This window comes from Lactuca saligna, chromosome 3, assembly GCF_052625555.1.
Source record: "Lactuca saligna cultivar CGN05327 chromosome 3, ASM5262555v1, whole genome shotgun sequence".
Lineage (NCBI taxonomy): Eukaryota > Viridiplantae > Streptophyta > Magnoliopsida > Asterales > Asteraceae > Lactuca > Lactuca saligna.
In genome coordinates, this window is record NC_136419.1 from 50812334 (window position 1) to 50835586 (window position 23253).

Consider the following 23253-nt stretch of genomic DNA (forward strand, 5'->3'; position numbering starts at 1 on the left):
GGCAGCACAACGCCACCACCTCCAACGCCACCTCCCCAGTTTGATCCCGAAATGTTCCAAGTTGCAGTAACAGCAGCCGTGGTAGCTGCAATGTCACAAATTGGCACAAATAGCACTGGTGGTGCTGGATCTGGAGCCACAAACCCTAACCACGGGAATAGTGCAGGACGCACAAGGGAATGCACTTACAAGGACTTCACAAATGGCAAACCCGATTCCTTCGATGGAAGTGGGGGTGTCCTCGCATTAATTCAATGGTTCGAGAGGACCGAAGCAATCTTTGAGATTTGTGCTTGCCCCGAAGCGAGCAAAGTCAAGTACGCGACATTCACCTTCATCGGAAGAGCTCTCACTTGGTGGAACGGCAAAGTTAAGTCGCTTACGCTTGCAGTGGCTAACTCGTTAAGTTGGGAGGACTTAAAGAAGATGATGTTGAAGGAATATTGCCCAAGAGGTGAAGTGCAAAAGCTGGAGCAAGAACTATGGAATCTCAGAATGGCAGGCTCCGACCTTACAACTTGCACCAACCGATTTTGTGATCTAGCACTCCTTTGTCCCGCTATGGTCACCCCGGAAGACAAAAAGTTGGAGTGTTACCTCTGGGGATTGTCCCCCGAAATTCAAGATAGCGTGCTCGCCTCAAGACCAACTACCTTCGACAGCGCCAAGGAGTTAGCACAACAACTCATTGACCATCATGCCCACCATGACACTATGACAACCACCCTTACCCAAGCAAGAGGAGGGAACAACGAAAGAAAGTTTTGGGACAACAAGAAGGACCAATCAACCCAAGGCCTCGCTAGGAAGCAACAGATCCTTGCTGTTCATGCTGCCACAACCCTCACCACACCAACTCCCATGAAACCATACGCTGGAACACTTCCAAAATGCAACAAGTGTAACTTCCATCACACTGGGGCTTGCCGAAAGATGCATTGCAAAAACTGCGACAGAGAGGGGCACACTGCTCGTTTCTGTAAGGCAGCAACACGACCTATCAACCAGGTACCCGGCCCTAGAGTAAGCCCAACCTGTTACGAGTGTGGAGAAACAGGACACTTTAAAAGGGAATGCCCAAGGACAAGAGATGCTGGTGGTGGTGGGAGGGTGTTTGCAATCACCGAGGGAGAAACCACTCCGGAACTGCCCGCAAATATCAGTACGTGTTTCTAACATCGACATTTAAATCCCGAAATTCTTTATTAAATCCCGAAATTCTTTATATGATAAATCTAGCATCGATTAAAGCATGCATAGTAGTAATCATGTGACATCGGGCGAGTTATTCCTCGCCATAATCAAATTCTTGTACTACGAAAAGTCATCCCCATCTTTCCTCTAAATTCCTGGATCCCCATTCGAAGTGCAAATTTCGGGACGAAATTCCCTTTAACGGGGGGATGATGTGACAACCGTCATATTCTGGTCAATTCAAAGTCAAATAAAGTCAACAAGTCAAACCGGTCAGCTCCACTAACCCGTGTGTGCTTGGACTTACGCTCAGTATTTACTAAACAAGTCGCTACTCTAATAAGAAAACATGAATCGAAAAGTACGTACAACTAGATCTCTTTAACCTAAAAACTGTACTACGTGGCGAGCCAAACTGATAAAACAATGATGCATACTCATCGGGAGTGTGTAAGATCCTTAAACAAGGCTTAACAGGGTTTACGAACCATGCATTGCGATGCCGGACACTCACAATTGTCACACATGGATCCCCTCTCAATCGTTTTCACTCTATCTCTGACTATGTCAAATCTCTCCCTAATCGCTCCAAGTGTGTGAAATCTCTCCCAAATATCTCTCTGTATGAGAAATCTCTCCAAGAATGTCAAATCTCTCCCAAATCCCTCTAAGTATGTGAAACCTCTCTCAAATATCTCTTTGTATGATAAATCTCTCCAAGAATGTCAAATCTCTCCCAAATCTCTCCACGTATGTGAAATCTCTCCCAAATATCTCTCTGTATGAGAAATCTCTCCAAGAATGTCAAATCTCTCCCAAATCTCTCCACGTATGTGAAATCTCTCCCAAATATCTCTCTGTATGAGAAATCTCTCCAAGAATGTCAAATCTCTCCCAAATCCCTCTAAGTATGTAAAATCTCTCTCAAATATCTCTCTGTATGAGAAATCTCTCCAAGAATGTCAAATCTCTCCCAAATCCCTCTAAGTATGTGAAATCTCTCTCAAATATCTCTTTGTATGAGAAATCTCTCCAAGAATGTCAAATCTCTCCCAAATCTCTCCAAGTGTGAGAAATCTCTCCCAAATCTCTCTCAAAAGTTTCCCGTAACTTTTTGGAATCAATCGGGTCATTCCGGCCCTTAACCGGGTCAAAAACGGCTTAAAACGGGGCGAAAACAAGAAAAATAGGCTTTAGGAACCGAAACCGGAATGAGAGGCTTCTTAGGACCAACCGAGCCTCTGGTGGCTAAGAGAACCGAAGCTACTATGCACCAACCGAGCCTCTGGTGGCTAAGAGAACCGAGACCGAACCCAAGAAGCAAGAACCGGAACCGAGAGTACTGTTCACAACCGAGCGGTCGGTCCCTCTCGGTCCGTCCCACGCTCTGTTCGCTGTCTCGCTCTCTGTTCGCTACACGCTCTGTTCGCTGTCTCGCTCTCTGTTCGCTGTCTCGCTCTCTGTTCGCTACTCGCTCTCTGTTCGCGTCCCACTCCCTGTCCGCGTCCCACTCTCTGCTCCGCTTCGCCTCTCTGTTCTCCTTCTCACTCTCTGTCTCGCGCGCCTCTCTGTCCCCTCCCACCTCTCGGTTCCTACCCTCTCCCTTCTCCCCTCTCGGCTCCTTCCTTCTCTCTTCTTCTTCTCTCGGTTTCCGCCTCCCTCTCTCTCTCGGTTCAGCATAAGAGGCCGAGCCTCGGCCAGAAATTCGCATGTGTCATTTTTAGCCCATTTTTGATATTTTTAACATTTTAAGCCCGTTTTTCGTGATTTTAAAGCGGGATTTTCTCCAGAAATTATATTTTAACATAATAAACTCTAAATATTCATAATTTAAACATATTTTGATGAAAATCATTATTTAAATAATAAAAATCAAATGGATGAATTATTAAAGGTGGAGTGTTGACTTTGCCTTATCCAAAGTCACAAGCAACCACCCCACACCCACTCTTTGACTAACCACACCTCTCCACCTTACCTAGGTCACATCAATGTCTTTTCCACTCAATTATCCCTCCTCCCCACGTTTTTGAGGGCTGATTACTCATCCTCTCTCCTCACTTCTCTCATTTGCTCTCATTTCACAAGAAGATCAAACTCTTTCCTCTCTCACTTTCTCTCTCTAGAAATTCGATATTCAAGGGCTGATCTTGAGTTTTTCCTCCACATTTGGTAAGCATAATCCATTCTCTTTATGATTATCTCATTTATTTCCACTCAAATCATGGATATCTTAGACAAACTCTCTCATAATTGTGTTAGATCTTCGAATCTTCAAGTGATTCTTCAAGTGTTCTTGGGTTGAACACTTTCCTTCTTCAACACTTACCTACTGGAATCACTTAAGGTGAGTTCATACCCCTACATTTTCATGTTTTCTCAAGTTTTCAGGGGGGGAATACAAGTTAAAACACTAAGAACATATCTAAATTTTTCTAACAGCCTTCATCAGAAAAGTTCAACTCCATTCACGGACTGTTTTGGGCATCTTAAACACTTTTGTTTTCAAAACTGTACAAGGTGCAAATAGTTCAAGTTTTTAGCTTTAAAATGGCTACTTGCACATCTCCATACGATTTTTCTACAATTTATGGTGATTTTTACAAAACTGCCTATCATTTCAAACAACAATCCGGACCAGTCTGTGATTATGGACTTATTCACCCAAGTTAGAGGTCATTATAAATTGTGATAAAAATTATGAGCAAACTAGACACATTTTGTGAACTCTCAGAAATTACGGATCTAGTTTTCGACTTCGTATGATTTTTCTATGATTTTTCCAAAACAGGGCAGAATTGCTAAATTTTGCCAACAGCATGTAAATATCATAACACTTTGTATTATGTTGAGCAAAGTGTATAATCATAAGTTCTAATATTTGAATGTGTTTCCTTGCTAGTTTATCATTATGAACTGAAACTAAAACATTCATATTAAATATTATTCATTCATTTTGGAACACGTGCTATTAAACTATAAAAAGTATAGTCAATAAATTCACAACACTAATACTTTTCCATAAAAGAGTTCATACATAGTACATACATTTTAGATAAACTATAATAGGTATAGTTTATGATACATCACTCTACGCACTCGTACAAGAAGGGTACATTCATACAAGAAAGATTTCTATTCGCACACATTTCACGTAAACTTGTTATCCTATATTGTGAGTTTCTCTATTTTTCTCTCTCTCTATCTCCCCGTACGTCCGAGTGCGGGATATAATTCCTGGTAGTTATAATCAGAATCTCCTTGAGGGAGAACGTGATACTTGTATATAGATCTATATTGGGATTGACACCCCACACCTTGCTGCTAGCTACAGTTGGACCTGCAGGTCTACGGGTGACAAATGTCATTTCATTTTTCGCGACACTGAGAACGTCGTGGCAGGTTCACATAGTCATAGTATGATTATAACGGCTCACATAGGGAACAATCCATAAGTTTACGGGATTTTATTTTTAAAACCTAAATGAGTTTTATGTCGATTTAAAATCACCTTTTATCTCTATGGGTACAAATACAAAGTACCGGGTCTCTATACAAAAAGGGGTACAAATACAAAGTGCCGGGTCTCTATACAAAGCTATTATGATATTAAAACTACACTTCCTCTAAAATTGTTAGACTTCAACTATAGTCGCTGAGCGTATATGTTGAGTCATATAAGAATTTAGTCTTGATTGGCCTAGAATTGGTGGTGCCCGCCTCATCTCCTGTTCCTCGTTGGGTTGTGGACCTAGGGCAGACCCACTATATTCAACGTTTTATCTAAGTTAAGCCTTATATAACTTTATATGTTGGACGATTATAGAGGAACTCTACGGATTACTCTAGGGTTCATTACAGCATCATGTAGGATTATTTCTATTCATACTTAACTAAGAAAATATTGGATTTTCTGGAAATCAAACTAAATCGATTTTACAAGGAAAAACGGTTTCTACTTCAAACAAAACTCTTATGAACTCACCAACCTTTGTGTTGACACTCTTTAAAACTACTTGTATTCTCAGGAAATCAGTGAAACAGGAAAACTTCATCGCTTTGAGGATGGGACGCTAAACCGTCAACAAATTATTTTGTCATCATAATGTAATTGCTTTTGAAACATGTAAACATATACTTTGGTGTAACTTTTGCAATTATATATATGGTGGTTGTTTTTACTTTGAGCACTATTATACACGTTGTTGTGATACTGTACATGAAGTCCTCCACCCCCAGACGTTTCCGCCATCCTTGGTTTGGGGGTGTGACATTTACACTTAAACCCCTTAAGTCTACATGTTTCTTATTAATTAGTTAAATCATTAATTAATTAACAAGATAGATCTAATAAAATTTAATGTCATTTGTTGCTAAAATCTATATTTGCATGTAACCCAAAACGACTCTACTATTAATAGTAATATTACCAACTAAGGTGTAATGTCCTGTCCCAAATTGTTACCCATTTGGGTGTGGGTGATGTAATGTAGAAGATTTGGGCATTCAGATTTATTTTTGGATCCAAGGGGTATTTTGGCAAAATAGTTGTGTTCGTCTATGGAAATTGGGTTTTGTTTGGGAAATTTTATGGCACGTATAAGTTGATAAAAGTATAGAGCTTCTCCTTACCTTTTCATGGATATAAGGATCGTCAAAATCGGATTTATATTGAAGAAGCTATGGCCTTCAGAGTATTTTAGGGTTTAAGAGGAAACCTTAGTACATGGGGCATACATAATGGGTACGCGGGTCATACTAGTGCGAAGGGCAGTATGTTGGGCGTACATTGGTGAACGCTTAGCGTACCCAGAAGAAAGGATCACGAACCTCGGTCTTGTACACTGGGCGTACGAGGAGTACGTTGGGCGTGTGAGGGGTGCTTAAACCCTAATTTTTGAGCATGTGTACCTTATTTAAGCATATTATGTCTTTGGGGATGGCCTCTTTACCAGCCCCAAACCTTCTAAAACCGTAAATTGACCCTTTAGCCTCTTGGTGGTGTTCTTGAGCTATTAAGAAGACTTTGGTGCTCATTTTTGCCTTTGTGAAGGAAGTAGAGAAGCTTGAAGTTGCCTTGCTTGGTGAAAAGGTTTTGGATCCAAAATCATCATTTTATAGGAAAGCTTTATGAGGTATCAAGTTTGCATCTTGGCTTGTATATGTTTAGATCTCTTCATAGTTAGTTTGTTATTCTTTTGGTCCCTTTTTGGGTTTATGGATGAGTTAAGTCGTTTAAGGGCTTGCTCTTTTAGATCCGAGTTTGTTTTTGTCTCTTTGAGCATAAAGGTGCAAGCTTTATGAAGTTTTTGGTCTCATGCATGCATTAAGTCACTTATTAAGTCCCTTTTAAGCTAAAGAGCTTCATTTAGCCATGTATGAAAGTAAAGTTAGCAACTTTACGTGATAATCCAACTTAAGGAAGTCAGATTTATGTTTTGGAGCTTTGTCTTAAAGGATTAAGTGTTGAATTAAGTAGGGATGGCAAAAAGCCCCATACTCAATGGGGAACCCGAAACCCACACCCGTTTTGACTAGGGAATCCCCAGGTTGACCGGGGATGGGGAATACCTGAATAAAAAAAAGTGGGGATGGGGATACCCTTAATCCCCGACCCTGGACCCGCCCCCGACATATATTACTATATAAAAATAATACAGAACATATATTTATAGTATAGTTTATAATACATAAAATTTGATCTAAGTAATCTAACTCATTAGTAATTACTTGGTTGAAATTATACTTTTTGCTTTTTCTTTTATCTAATTTAAACTCGTATATATATTTTATAAAATCTTTAAACTTATGCTGGTAAAATTGAAATATAGAGTTTTTTCTTACGTAAAAGCTTGCATGTTAAAAGAGAAAAAGACATCCCCGTTTGCCCATTGGGGATCCCCAATCCCCGTTGGGGGTGGGGATGGGGGTTTATTTATATTCCCCGATGGGGATGGGGATGGGGATTGGACTCTGGCAGTTAAGTAGATAAGTAGTTGTAGATTATATGCTAGTTGTCTTTGTGATGCTTGCATGGAAGACTAGGAGGTGGCTCCTGGCACTTGTTTGTAAGACCCAGGGTTTTGGTCCCCGGCTTGGCAAGGAAAGACCATGATACGACTCGTGGCATAATGGCAAGACAATGGTTGGCACATAGCACCTCCTATTGCATGTTTGATATGTATGACTCGTATTTTATGTATAGTATGTGGTATTTGGGGAACTTGCTAAGCTTTACGCTTACAATTGTTGTTTATGGTTTCAGGTACTTCTGGTTCGAAAGAGAACGACACGGCTTGATCGCACCGCATACACCTATATTTTCCGCAACTTTGAGATTTTGGGATTGTACTTTAATAACTGTTTTTATTATGAAATATCTTTAAGGATTTGTTTAAATAATAAATAAGTGTTTCGATTATTTTACAAATGAAATTTTTACCCTTGTATTTTGGGATGTTACATATGGTCATTGTGGCCACTATTTCCAACAAAAATAGTTTTTGATACCATGTAATGTGGAATATATTCCGCTAAATATGTCATTCCATTTAAAAGTGTTTAAATACAAAGTAATTATAGCTACTCCTAGGATAACAATGTACATAGTAAGTATTATAATATAAAAATGTACAATACACTAATAAATTTATAAATATGATCTAATCTCTAAATTTTTTACACTTGAACTCTTATGTCAAAACCAAATTTAATCATGAAATTAAATCCTTCCAATGTAACACTAAGGGCTAATATGATGATTAACTATTTCATAGTCTTTTTGCTCATAACAACTTCTCTTTACATTTCTCATGTTGAACCTCCTAACAAAACATGAAGTTTGAACCTAAGTACCCATTCCCAACCCATCCAACCTACAACCCACCTTTAATAGGAGAAAAATGTCATTTTACCACTTGGGCTAACTGTGGGGGAGTGACGATAACAAATTGAAAGGCTAACCATGATGCATTTCAAAACCATGAAAATCACCCATATTACTCTTTTATAACTTGAATAAAAAAAGAGAAATTAACTTACCAGGATAATCATCTTTATTGTTTTATTCATATTTAGATAACTTCTTTATTTTGTATACATTTGACCATTTAATGTGTTATATGTGCTCATATATTGTTATTGTCACCGACTATAGCAGGTGATAATGGTAATATGTGAACAAATTAACAAGTTAAATGGTTAAATGTGTACAAAAAGAAAGTTGTCTACATGTGAACAAAACGAAAAGTTAATTACCATGATAAGTCATTTTCCTTACTTTTAATAGCGATTTTATTTTTCATATTTATTTGTATTATTTTTCAAAGTTATTTTTAAAATATTCATAATTTCCTAAATATTAATTAAATATTGATCATTTTTAAACTTTACCTTTTAATTAATAAATATGTTTTTGTTTTTTTGAAATATTTTATATAACCTCTTATAATTTTTTGTTTCTGTTGTTTTTAAGCATATACAATTTTTTAGAGTAAATACTATCTAAAAATAAAATTAAATAAATTAAATATGCAATAAGTACAGAAGGTCTTTTAAAAAAAATAAAAAGAAAATATTACATATCAAATAAAAAAATCTATATAATGTAAATGTTTTGAAATTATTCCAACTTTTTAATACTTTTTAGTTAGAAGTTAATAAACTTTTAATTTTTTTTAATATAATGTTTTAAATTAGTATTTAACGAAACTATTTTAAAATGTTATAAAAAAATATTAAATTATCATACAAAATTTGTGAAACACATTTAAAACATTGTAAAAGAAAATTTAGAAATAAATGTATGAAAATTACAAAAAATTTGTATGAAAATGTAAAAAAAAAAAGTTAAAACCTTGTAAGAAAAATTTAAAACATTTATAAAATATTTGGTTTAAAAACACTTGTATTAAAATTATATGAAAGTATAAAAAAAATTATAAACAAAGTTTAAAACATTATATTAAAGTATATCATAAAATGTTGTAAGAAATTATAAAAATTCTTAAAAAAAATTAAATAAAACCTAAACAAAACGAAAAAAAATAATTACCTTATAATTCGTTTTCCCAATAAAAAATGAGAAGTGATTTGTACACAATAATTTTTCTCTATTTACAACAATTTGCGTTTTGTAATGTTGTACAACACAATATTTTAAAGGGATATCTGCAGAAAAGTCCCAATATTTTGAGCAAAATTTTTAATAAAGTCATAAATTTTATTTTTTGAATAAAGAAGTCCTGACTTTTTTACATTTTGAATAGAAAAGCCCAAAAAACCGACTAATTTATTTATTTTAGTCCTTTTTGACCTGTTCAGCAGGTCATGAGACCAAATTGTTAATTTTTCGAAAATAAAATGACTTTTTTGCAGATTTCGTCAAAATTTTTATATAATTTATAAACATATTTTTTACATATCTATATCTATTTTTACATATTTTTGTATTTTTATATTTTTATAAGTATATATTTACATATTTTTATGTATTTTAAATATATAAATGTATTTTTTTACTTATTTATATGTATTTTTAACAATTTTACATATTTTTATGTATTTTTATGTGTTATTTTTTATATATTATGTATTTATATGTATTTTTATATATTTTTACGTATTTATGTATTTTTTTTAAAGCTTTTTATATAGATGTTTATGTGTTTTAATTGTATAAACGTATTTTTTTACGTATTTATATCTATTTTTAAGTATTTTACATATCTTTTATGTATTATGTATTTATATATTTTCTTAAAGTTTTTTATATAAATGTTTTTGTATATTTATGTATTTTAAATGTATAAACATATTGTTTTACGTATTTATATGTATTTTTAAGTACTTTACATATATTTTTTTTTGTGTGTTTTTAAGTGTCTTTTATGTATTATGTATTTATACATATATTTTTGCGTATTTATGTATTCTTTTAGTTTCTTATATAGATGTTTATGTATTTTTATGTACATTAAATGTTAAAGTGTATTATTTTTACGTAAAAAATATATAAACACGTAAAAATAATACACTTAAATATTTAATATACATAAAAATACATAAAAATCTATATAAGAAAACTAAAAGAATACATAAATCTACAAAAATACATATAAATACATAATATATAAAAAAACACAAAAAATATGTAAAATAGTTTAAAAAAAATACATATAAATTCGTAAAACAATACGTCTATAGATTTAAAATTCATAAATATATACAAAAACATCTATATAAAACACTTAAAAGAATACATAAAAAATATGTAAAATACTAAAAAATAGATGTAAATACGTAAAAAATACGTTTATACATTTAAAATACATAAACATCTATATAAAAATCTTAAAAAATAGATAAATACATAAAAATACATAATACATATAAATACATAATACATAAAAAATTACACATAAAAATACAGAAAAAAATATGTAAAATTGTTTAAAGTATATATATATAAGTAAAAAAATACATTTATACATTTAAAATACATATAAATACGTAAATATATACATATAAAAACATAATGAATATACAAATACGTAAAATTTGATATAGATATGTAAGAAAATATGTTTATACATTATATAAAATTTTTGACAAAATCTGCAAAAAAATCTCGTTATTTTTGAAAAATTAACAATTTGGTCCCATGACCTGCTAAACAGGTTAAAAAAGGTTAAAGTGAATAAATTAGCCGGTTTATTGGGTTTTTCTATTCAAAATGTGAAAAAGTCAGAATTTTTTTATTTAAAAAATAAACTTTAGAACTTTAGTAAAAAATTATCCAAAATATCAAAACATTTCTAGAGATATCCCAATTTTAAAACACAATTTGTTGTCTTATGTACGAATCACCTTTCATTAAAAATACAAACGAATTAACCGTACGTAATTTATTCAAATATTTAGCATTTTACATTAGAACATCGCGGCATAAATTGCAGCTGCCATATTGCTGTTGACATAATATTATTGGTGGGACCCATCTAATGCAATGGAGCTCCATTCACCGGTCAACATAAGTTCAACACTTTCCCCGAGCTTTTCCATTTTTTCTATCTCACTCAACAACTATGGACCCCACCTACATTCCACCACCGTTACCAGAAAAATCTCCCCCACCACCACCACCGCCACCGCAGAACCCTTACACTCCTACTGCAATAATCGATGCATCGCCCGTCAATTGTTACCAGAAAGACGACCCGAGTATGAACGGAAACACGAATAACTTCAAGGCACTGGTGTCGAAGCTCACCGGGAGATTATTACCAGATAATCAATCGCTTATCGAACGACGCTTGGATGATATTTTCCCGGATGAGCCTCGCGTCCCCGATCACCCTCCTTATGCCGATGTAAGTCGTTATTATGATGCACAATTTCAATCCTTTGGATGATCTTACATTATTTGCCCGAATGCATGCCTGTTCGACATATGCTCCCTTCGTTTATACACGTTTACTTTTTGTTATTCTGGGGGGTTGCTTCTCAAATTCATGTATGAAAGTTCAGCATTTACAAGGAAAATTTTGCATTAAATATGTGGAACAGGTGTTCCGAATATAATAATGTTCGTGTTAAAGCTGGAGTGTTGCGTCTATCGTTTTGCATCTAGGAAGTAAAATCAGACAGCAAATGTCCAGGAGTTTGAAACTTTTTCGAAGGAGTGATTGTTATTTGATGTGCTAAGTCCTCGAACTAAGATTGAAGAGATTTAGTGTTCAAATTCTGATCTTATCCTGTGTAGAAAATAACATTAACCACTAATATATTGGGGGAATGCCTTTAGGAACTGTGACATTAGGAGGAAGGAATGGAATTTGTGTTTACAGTTAAGTTTACACTCAATTGTTTGGAATCCTGTTCTTCTTTGCTATTGTATTTATTGATTTTAGGTGGCTTTTTAGTTCTTACTTTAGTAATGAATCTTATAGGTGGCTTGTTACTAATTTGTATATTGTTTTGTGGTTGTGTTACAGATGATACTAACAGCACTGTGGGAGTTAAACACAGAAGGTGGTTCAAGTGAGGGAGCCATTTCCAACTTCATTAAGAAGGAATACCATGAATTACCATGGGCACATGCTACAATCCTAAATCATCACATCAGAGATCTTCGCATGAAGGGCAAAATCGTCATGACACATGATAGAACATATTTACGCTCTCTACCCAGCTCATCTTCAACTTCAAGCTCCATTTCAAGTCCTTCTTCTAGCTCCTCATCAGATAGTGATTGGCCTAGCCCCACTTCATCCAGCTCTAGCATGGGTTTGGGCCTTCCTCACAGAAAACACAAAAAGAAAAAGAGGGAGAGAAAGAAGGGTAGAAGGGTTAAGATTGTTCAGGTCAGGGGTAGGGGTAGGGGTAGGGGTAGGGGTAGGGGTAGAGGTAGGGGTAGAGGTAGGGGTAGGGGTAGGGGTAGAAAACCCATGATGATTCAAGTAACTTCAGATCAAAATGAAGCTACAGATATGGAGGTTGAAGAAGATGATAGTGATGGAAAAAAGAAAGGAGAAGTGGTAGGATTGAGGCGATCAGGAAGAAGGAGAAGTAGTGTTAGTGAGGAACAGAAGGTAGGGGTAAAAGAGGAATATCAACAACAGTCTGATGATGTCATCAATAGTGATGGTGATGAAGAAGATGAGTATGTTGAATGTATAAAACATGAAGAAGAAAAAGCAGTGAGAAATGTTGAACATGAAGAGCAAGAAACAGAAGTCAATCAACAACCGATTCATCTACAAGAACAGTGTGTTGAAGAGACTAATGAAAAACTTGAATCTTGTGGTCAAGATTTGTTGAAAAAGTCAACTGAAGAGCAACCTCAACATGAAGAACAAGAATCAGAAGTAAATCAAGAACCAATAATTCCACAAGAACAATGTGTTGAAAGGATTAATGAGGAACAACAAACAGAAGTCAATCAACAATTGATTCATCTACATGAACAATGTGTTGAAGAGACTAATGAAAAACTTGAATCTTTTGGTCAAGATTTGTTGAAAAATGAGTCAACCGAAGAGCAACCTCAACAAAAAGAACAAGAAACAGAAGCAAATCAAGAACCAATAAATCAACAAGAACAATGTGTTGGAAGGACTAATGAGGAACTTGAATCTTGGGGTCAAGCTTTGTTGAAAAATGAGTCAACCAAAGAGCAACCTCAACATGAAGCACAAGAAACAGAAGTAAATCAGAAAGAAAGTGGAGTAGTTGTGCTGGAAATGGATGAACAAATTGATCCACAAATAGAAGTTGAAGTTTTTGAAGATGGAAATCAAGAAGAACAAGTAAACAAAGTGAATGAGAAAGACACTGAAGAACATGGTAATGTAAAAAACAAAGAAACTGTGATAACATCTGAACTGCAACTCAAACGTAAAGAATCTAAACCCAGAAAGCCAGTTCTTAAAGTTGTACTAGGTTTAATGAAGGTTGAAAGGAGATCCCAAGATGACACTGTTGTAGGAAAAAGTCGACCACAAACACCATCAAAAGAAGGTGTTGTAAGAAAAAGACAACGAAAAACACCATCAAAAGGTGTTGCAGGAGAAAGTCAACCACAAACACCATTAAAAGAAGGTGTTGTAGGAAAAAGTCAACCACAAAAACCATTCCTAGAAGGTGTTGTAGTAAAAAGACAACGAAAAACACCATTAAAAAAAGGTGTTGTAGAAAAAAGTCAACCACAAAAACCATTACAAGAAGATGTTGTAGGAGAAAGTCTAACACAAACACCATTAAAAGAAGGTGTTGTAGGACAAAGTCAACTGCAAAAACCATTACAAGAAGGTGTTGTAGGAAAAAGTCAACCACAAACACCATTAAAGGAAGGTGTTGTAGGAAAAATTCAACCACAAAAGCCATTGCAAGAAGGTGTTGTAGAAAAAAGTCAACCACAAACACCATTAAAGGAAGGTGTTGTAGGAAAAATTCAACCACAAAAGCCATTACAAGAAGGTGTTATAGGAAAAAGTCAACCCGGAAAACCATTACAAGAAAATGTTGTGGGAAAAAGTCAGCCAGAAAAACCATTACAAGAAGGTGTTGTGGGAAAAAGTCAGCCAGAAAAACCATTACAAGGTGTTGTAGGAAAAAGTCAACCAGAAAAAACATTACAAGAAGGTGTTGTGGGAAAAAGTCAACCAGGAAAACCATTAAAAGAAGGTGTTGTAGGAAAAAGTCAACCACAAAAACCATTCCTAGAAGGTGTTGTAGTAAAAAGTCAACCAGAAAAGCCATTAAAAGAAGGTGTTGTAGGAAAAAGTCAACCACAAAAGCCGTTACAAGAAGGTGTTGTAGGAAAAAGTCAACCACAAAAGCCGTTACAAGAAGGTGTTGTAGGAAAAAGTCAACCACAAAAACCATTCCAAGAAGGTGTTGTTAGAGAAAGTCAACCAGAAAAACCATTAAAAGAAGGCGGTGTAGGAAAAAGTCAATCACAAACACCATTAAAAGAAGGCATTGTAGGAGAAAGTCAACCACAAAAACCATTACAAGAAGGCAATGTAGGAAAAAGTCAACCCCAAACACCATTAAAAGAAGGTGGTGTAGGAAAAAGTGAATCACAAACACCATTAAAAGAAGGCGATGCAAGACAAAGTCAACCTCAAAAACCATTACAAGAAGGTGTTGTAGAAAAAAGTCAACCACAAACAACATTAAAAGAAGGCGTTGTAGGAACAAGTCAACCACAAAAACCATTCCTAGAAGGTGTTGAAGAAAAAAGTCAACCACAAAAACCGTTACAAGAAGGCGATGTAGAAAAAAGTCAACCACAAAAACCATTAAAAGGTGTTGAGAAAATTGAGAAGAAGAGACCAGTGAGACAAGGATTAAGGTCTAGCATCAAGAAACAAGAGACAACTCCAATTCCAAAGGTACCCCTACATTTTTATAGAATAAACAAGGGCACAAATTATAGAGAAAACTATTATACCTTGGGTAAAATTTGCAGTTTAACCACTTACACCTTATTTTTTTCCCATGAAACCATAAAAGCTCCTGATATATTTCTTTGATTTAACCATTTTGGCATGATATAAGAGGCTAAAAACTTAAATGGTAAATTCAGAAAATTACCAGTGAAACCTGATACAAGTCTACAACTGTTTAAAATGGTTAATTTGGAAAAAAGTCAAAAAACTTCAATGGTTTGATTGGGAAAAGTTGAGGGACTTAGTGGTTAAACTGCTTGCAAAAAAACTAAATCCTTTTTTTTTTTTTTTTTAGTAATTTGCCTAAATGAGGTCCAATATGCAACATTTAATTTAATTGTTTTTTATTTTTAGAAAAAAGAAGAAGAAGTGGTACCAGTTCGAAGACTCTTGAGGTCTAGTAATACAATTGCAGAAGCAATAAATGAGGTATATACAATGCTACAAAATTAACATTACATTTAGTTTATCTGTTTTTATACACAAGCAAACATGGAAATCAAGTAACTAGATAAACATAAGTAAAACGTATCCTAATCTAATATGAATTACTTTAGTTTTGACTACTTTTTTTCAATTAAAAAGGATACAGATTTTTCAAAAGAGCAACAAGAAGATTCAGGAAGAACGAGGTCCTCCAAGAGAATATCAAAAACTTCTGAAGCAGAACAAGTGTCAAACTCAAAGAAGACTAGAAGGATCTGATTTATGATTCCAGAAAATGAGAATGGTAATTCATGGTTGTTAGTTAGTTACATTGTTCTGGTATTTTTTTTTTTATTTGTTTATAAATAATTGTTTGAATTGTACTAATTTGGGTTTTTTGGTTTAATTCCACAGATATTATTTCATTCTTTGTTGCTGCTCCTTGGATTTTCATCTGGCAGGTATTGGAATTTCTTAGGTATGATTATTTTGTTGTAATCATGTATGTTTGTAATTTGTGTAACGTTTGTTTAATTAGCATGGAAAGATTGATCTGTATCGGTATGGGTATGTATGCAATTGATGATGTTTGTAAATTGTATCTGTAAGAGATTTTTGTTGTAAAATAGGGGTTTTCCGATGATATATCATTAAGATTTAAGAGCATGTTATTATGGTAAAAACGATACTATATTTTAAGATGTGAATATATGGTGTAAGAAGGCCTTAAACTCGAATATTAATGGAGGACTTGGAATTGGAAGCCTTTAATCACTTAACCTAGCTCTCCTCTCAAAATGGTGGCAGCCGTTTAAAAAGGAAGGATCTCTATGGCACGATGCCATTCACAGTCCATATGGGAAACTTAGGTTTTGTTGGTCAGCTGCAGATAGGAGAGGGACATGGAGGACAACCAACAACATCAACAAAGTTTTTAACCTCGGAAATATAGATCTTTGAAACATGTTTTACAGAACGGATGAAGGCTGGGATTATTCACGGTTTCTTCCATCAGAAAGCTTATAGATTGTCACGCTCTTGAACGTTTGGATTTTCATACTTACTAATAGAGCAAATGTACTGTTTTGGAGAACAAGGTTGGGTTGTTTACCAACCTTGTCAAATTTGGCATTTGGCAGTGAGAAGTTCTCAAATCAGATCCACATATTGCCCCTTGTGCCATCGTTTCGAGGAGACGGTGTTCAACGGCGAAGAAAGTTATTGCTCTTATTAATTAATATGCCGAGTCATGAGTTTCCAACTAACAAGGTTACCATTGAAGATATGTTCAAAACTATTCAGAAGAATAAGAAGGATAAAGCAACAGACTAGGAGTGATTTTATTAGCTTTCATATGGGTTTTATGGGGGTATAGGAACAACAAGATTTTCAAGGACATGGTCATGAATTATAATTCCATTTTCTGGGAAATTAAAACCACTTCCTTTTGGTGGATAAAAAGTAGAGTTAGAAAAGATAGATTTTTATCATGGGATAGCTAGAACATTACTACTAATTGACCTTATATTTCTGTTAATGCTCACTAGCATCTTGCTTGTGTTGCTTTCATAAATTTATTGCTGTTAAAAAAAACAAAGTTGTACAATAATACGTTGCAAAATAACTTTTACTATATTGCTTAAAGTTGAGGAAAATACAATTGAATAATTAGTTTACACCAGAAATATAACAACCAATTCCTAATTCCTATAAAAATAGGGAAAGGGGGTAGGATGGTAGCTGTCTTAACTGTTTTTAATTAAGACATCCAACAAATGAAAAGAAAAAACGAATAAAAAAGCAAAGGAAGAAAGAAAATAAAAGAAAAATATACAATGTAATGGAAATGGCAAAGAGCATGCATATTGAAATAAGATCTTCGCAAGTCCAACATCAAACAAAACAAGAAAACCAAGAAAAATGAATAATTTAATAACTTAAACATATCAAGTTCAATGTATAAATAATGCAAATGGAAAACATGTACCATTAGAAGTAGAATACACACAACATTGTAAGCATATAGTAAACAATAAGGAAGGAAGCACACATATACATGAGAGCAAATAAACAAACACTTACATGGAAACAAAGGTAGACTCATAGGATGAGGTGCACAAACAAAAATCAACCTGAAAGGGCTACATACCAAAATAAGTTATGCAAATACTAGGAATGAAGCGTGGAACAAACGTTGGCACATCACTTAGAGGTGAATCCTAGAAAATATAAGCAAACTATAAATGGGGATAAATGTCTAGGCAACAAGTAGAAACATAGGTTAAACATAAAGAACTATTATACTACTCTACTACCTTGATCGTATGCCTCTACGCGCTCCTATATGAGGTCACTTTATCAAAAAGACCTAACTCCTTCAAGTCTATCATCACACTATCAATCAAATTCTTAACCTCTCATCCTTTAATAGTCTACAATAATTTCTCCACATTCCTAAATATAATTTACTGAAAATAGACTTATATTACTTTTTTTTATGTTATCTAATGGTATGATATAATTTGAAAAAAAAGCCAATTAATACATTTCATTTTGTTATCGTATTACAAGGGGAAATTTAAACAAATGAATAATGACTTGATAGGGTAAGATACTTTTTGAAATGTACACATTTAATCCTTATTCTTTTTTTCTTGTAAAATAAACCCTTATATTTTATTTTTTGTAACAATGCAGTCCTTCTGACCGATTATACCCGGTATACCGGTCATATACGAATTTTCTTTTAGGGAAAATGACTTGATAGGGTAAGATACTTTTTGAAATGTACATATTTAGTCCTTATTCTTTTTTTTTTTTTTTGTAAAATAAACCCTTCCACGTCAGCAAAACCTGTAGAATCCGGTGAAAGGGACCTAATTTGTACATATTAATAAAGTATAAAGGTTTATTTTACAAGAAAAAAAGAATAAGCACTAAATGCGTACATTTCAAAAAGTATATTATCCTATCAAGTCATTATCCCTTAAATAAACATGCAATGATGTGTCATGTGTTCCTCACACCTACACCTACTACACATGTCCAATTATTGATTTTTTAGTAACACCCGTATTATCGTATTATAATATATTGATGTGTCTTTCTTGGCCCATGACCTTATTGTATATAACCTATATAATTGTTATACTCTTCCCCATATCATTATTTAACGAAGATAATCATGGGAAAATATTTGTTATCATAGTATAAGAGCATATTTAATCTTTTTTCATTTCATCATTTCTCATGCTTGTAACTTCACCAAAATAATAACATAAAATTTTTGTTTTTAGATTAATACATAATTACTACATAACATTCTCATAAAACCAAGGTATTTAAGATCCAATAAATTAAAACATCATCAAATAACAGTAATTCACAGAATGCGAAAACATGTGGTGTGTGCTCTGCAATCATCACAGACTGTTCCATATGAAAACCAAAGCACCTGAAACATAAACTGAAAACCGTAAGTACAAAGCTTAGTGAGTTCCCCAAGATACCTCATACCATACATAACTAAGCACATAACGGGCCTCACCCACTGAGATGCGGGACCCAACCCACACTCGACCGAGATACAGACCCCGCCCACACTCACATAACAGCCCCCGCCTACACTCGCATAATGGGCCCTGCCCACTGAGATATGGGCCCCGCCCACACTCGCATAACGGGCCCCGCCCACACTCGCATAACGAGCCCCACCCACACTCACATAACCATATAATCATATAAACATTCAACCCATGCGAAAATCACAAAGATAATAGTATATTGTACAATCATCAAGCCTTACCCACATACAAATCATATATGCATAACTTGATACTAGCATACAGAATAACCATTAGGCCCCACCCAACATATATACCAATACATACACATGCAAGAGTCACGCAGACAACTAGCATCCTAACATAATAAACTATGGGTCGACATTGGTGCCTTCGACCCGCTAAACACAGTAAGGAGACTCACCTCGATCCGCTGATAAATGAATCCTTCACTCGCTATTGCTGGGAACCGGATCCACACACTAAGCCAAGCTAAACTGATCTAAACTAATATCTAGGGCTAAACTCAAAACATAGGCCCAACGATGGCCCAATCTAACCTGACCCACTAATGACCCAAACCAATTGGGCCTACTAAGGCCCAACCCAACCTCCTTAGGCCCAAACTAGGTTATCTAACCAGATAAGTCCAAACATGGCTCACAATAGAAAGCCCAACCCCAAAATCAAGTCCAAAGCAAAAAGCCCAAAGAGTCCACTGATGACTCGAACGCACCGTGTTCTCGAGATGAACACACAACGTTCCCGACCAATGTCCAAAAACTGCACCAATAACTTAATACCTTAAGTCCAACATTTAGTTGTTTAAAATAGCTTCATATTATTGACTTAACCCGTAAAATTGTCAACTTGGCACCTTTGCATGGTCCAAAAGGACCCAATCATGATTTCAAGCATTCTAACTCCATACAGAGGACAAAATGCTAGCTTATACTTTAAGACCCTAGTCTAAACTTCCAGATCTGATTCAAAGGGACTTCTTAAGTCATAAAGTGCCTGACTTTATGACTTAGCAAGACTTAATGAGACTCAAATCAAAACCCTAAGTCCCAAGCTTTACCAAAAGACTACCAAATCATGCATGGAAAGTTTATACTCATCAAGATCCAAACTTTATGACTCCATAACCCCAACAAGGACCAAATATGAAGCTCAAAGGTTCGTATTTTGTTTCATTACCCACTCATTCAAAATACAACACAATTGCCTTCAAAATGGAAAATGATAGTGTATTCTAGTAGAATTAGAGTTTATTTTAGAAGAATAAGGGTATATTCTAACAAAATGAGAGTCTATTCTAGTAGAATACACTCTCGTTTTTTATATTCCATGCAACTTTATTGTATTTTAAGTGAGTGCATCCATAAAAAAACACGAAGCCGTATTTTGTTTAAGTTTTGCAATTATAGCCTTTTAATTAGGGGTTTTCCGGTAACTTGCGGGTTACCTGAGAGGGGGCACGTGCCACATTGGCGTTGATTGTGCATCTTTTGCTGACAAGAAAGCTGACATGGCCATTTAAGTTTTCTTTTATTATTATTATTATTATTATTATTATTATTATTATTATTATTATTATTATTTTTAATATGATTTTAAATGTATACAAATATTTTATACATATATTTTCTAAATACATTTTAAATATATAAAAATATTTTTAAAGATATATGTATAAAATTTTAAAAATATATTTATTTGTATCTAGTATTTATATAAATGTGAAAACATGTGTATGACTTTGCCTTTTAAAAATGTATATATATATATATATATATATATATATATATATATATATATATATATAATGTATGTATATGTATTTATACATTATAAATACATATTTAAATGTATTTATACATTTTAAAAATATCTTTATATCATATTTATGTATTTCAATTATTTTGGTAACGACGGTGATGACGACAATAGTGAAAGCCAAAAAAATGTTTTTTTTGTTTATAATAATAATAACGACGACGACGACGATGATGATGATGATGATGATCATGATGATAATAATAATGATAATAAGTTCCATCCTTTCATATAATATATATAAGTTTTCAGCTTTTAAAACAACAAAAGGGTTTCACTGTGACGGTAAAGTAGTTGCATTTAAGACCGGTCGGTCTCAATTTTAAATCCTAACATCTTCCTTAGGCTTTATTTTTAAGCTACCCGGAGTGGGTTGATGGAAGACGCGTGGATGCTGACATGTCAGCCATCAGGACGCATGAACACCGCCCCTAACTCTGGTGGGCTGCGTATTGTGTCTTCACGGAGATGAGAGAGGACGATTGATGTGATTGGTTATTCCTAATTTGACCATTGCGTTTCTGTGACCGTTCGTGAATTAAAAAAAAGAAATTAATTACCACACCTTCTATATATATCAATCTTTTTTTTATTCATTTCAAACACACAACATACTTTTAACACAAACACATAAATTCACCAAAAAATATTCCTTCCTCATGGATCCAAACCAAAATACTCCACCCACCCCGAACACCCCAAACACTCAAAGTGATCCATTAGCGAATCTCGGCTACATGCAATTGTTATCATCCCCTATTCAACAATAATCTTTATTCACCAATCTTTCATACCACCCACACTACTATCAACAATAACAACCACCACAATTGATTCAACCTCAATTTCAAGTCTGTCAACAACAACCTTCTCCGCAATTTCAATCCCAAACTTCCCAACGTCAACAAACTTCACAACCATCTCAAGTTTCATTATCTAAATCTCAACCCGTAAACCTCAGCAATGATGACGACGACAAACGGGTTAAAGAAACACAACCAAATCGTAGAAGGCAAAAAAATCAAAAAATCCAAGGAAAAAGAAAAGTACACAATAGACCGCGGAGGAGAAGGAAACTTTAGTTAAAGGAGGAGGAAATTTTAGATAAAACTTTAATTTTCTATGTTTTTTTTAATTAATGTAACGTGGTTTCAATTAATATAAAATATTTTATTATATTTTTTTTATTTAATTTAATCATAAAAAAATAAAAAAGAAAAAAAGAAAATTGTGGAGTGATGACCATTTTTTATGTTTAGTAGGTTGGTGATAAAGCTGACGTGACACAGAGGTGGTATTACTTTTTCGATGGGTTGACTGTGACCACTCTCCACAACCTTAAACAAGGTTAAAAAACCATCATGATTTTAGCTTAGTCAGCATCGACGTGGTTTGCCTTGTGTTTAAGCAACTCTTATGTGTAAGGTTATCCACATCAGCGCAATGCCACTAATCTTTCAATTGTAATACATCAGCTTTGCAATGACTACTCACACCAGAGCAATAACACTCATCTTTCAAAAATGATCATCACTATCACATCAACAATTAATATATATATATATATATATATATATATATATATATATATATATATAATATTAAATATTAATATTTACTCAATAATAAATAAACATAAATTTAATTATTATAATTAAAATAATATTTTTTAAAATAATATAACAAAATAATAATAAAGATGACCGGCATTAATATGTATATAAATAAGCTTGTATTATATATATATATATATATATATATATATATATATATATATATATATATATATATATATATATATATATATAAAAAGATAGTTTAAATAAATAAAATATTAAAATAGAAAAACATTATTTAATATTAAATTTAAGTTTGGAAGGTTTTTTATATTTGAAAGAACATGCTTATGTGGCATGCATAATCCAAGATGTGACATTGCAATTACATTTGCAAGCCACCGATATGGATGCTCTAAGCAACTTGTTGTAGAGGGATATAAAGAAACAAGTTAACAAAAACTTAGTTTTTAATGGCATTAGCCCTTTAAATTTCCATAATCTTTGATCTCTAAAAAGGAAAAAAGAAATAAAATATTCTTCTATATTTGTTATATATTTAAGAAAATTAATAAAATTTTTAAAATATTTATAACCATTTAAATAAAGAATATTTAATTACTTTTTCAAAGTGAAAACAAGGAGATTTGTTCTTTCATTTTATTTTTATTTAAATATTTGTGTTCGAGGCGCCAGCTGCTCCCCAAACGGTTTCAAAAA

General features: G+C 33.8%; 1 protein-coding gene across 1 annotated transcript; it reads left to right on the forward strand.

The window, feature by feature from the left end:
- The first annotated feature begins 12610 nt into the window (after window positions 1–12610).
- LOC145036512 (uncharacterized) lies at window positions 12611–16241 on the forward strand. Its single transcript, XM_078984971.1, has 4 exons — window positions 12611–15092; window positions 15504–15578; window positions 15735–15879; window positions 15990–16241. The coding sequence occupies exons 1-3, from the start codon at window positions 12642–12644 to the stop codon at window positions 15852–15854; spliced, it is 2646 nt and encodes an 881-aa protein (XP_078841097.1). The 5' UTR covers window positions 12611–12641; the 3' UTR covers window positions 15855–15879; window positions 15990–16241.
- Window positions 16242–23253: the final 7012 nt, after the last annotated feature.

What these genes read in the sequence shown, in the direction of transcription:
- LOC145036512 (XM_078984971.1), top strand. Translation starts at nt 12,642, where the DNA reads ATGATGATTCAAGTAACTTCAGATCAAAATGAAGCTACAGATATGGAG. An exon ending in AGACAACTCCAATTCCAAAG is followed by an intron (nt 15,093 to 15,503) that starts GTACCCCTACAT and finishes TTTTATTTTTAG; the next exon opens with AAAAAAGAAGAAGAAGTGGT. An exon ending in TTGCAGAAGCAATAAATGAG is followed by an intron (nt 15,579 to 15,734) that starts GTATATACAATG and finishes TCAATTAAAAAG; the next exon opens with GATACAGATTTTTCAAAAGA.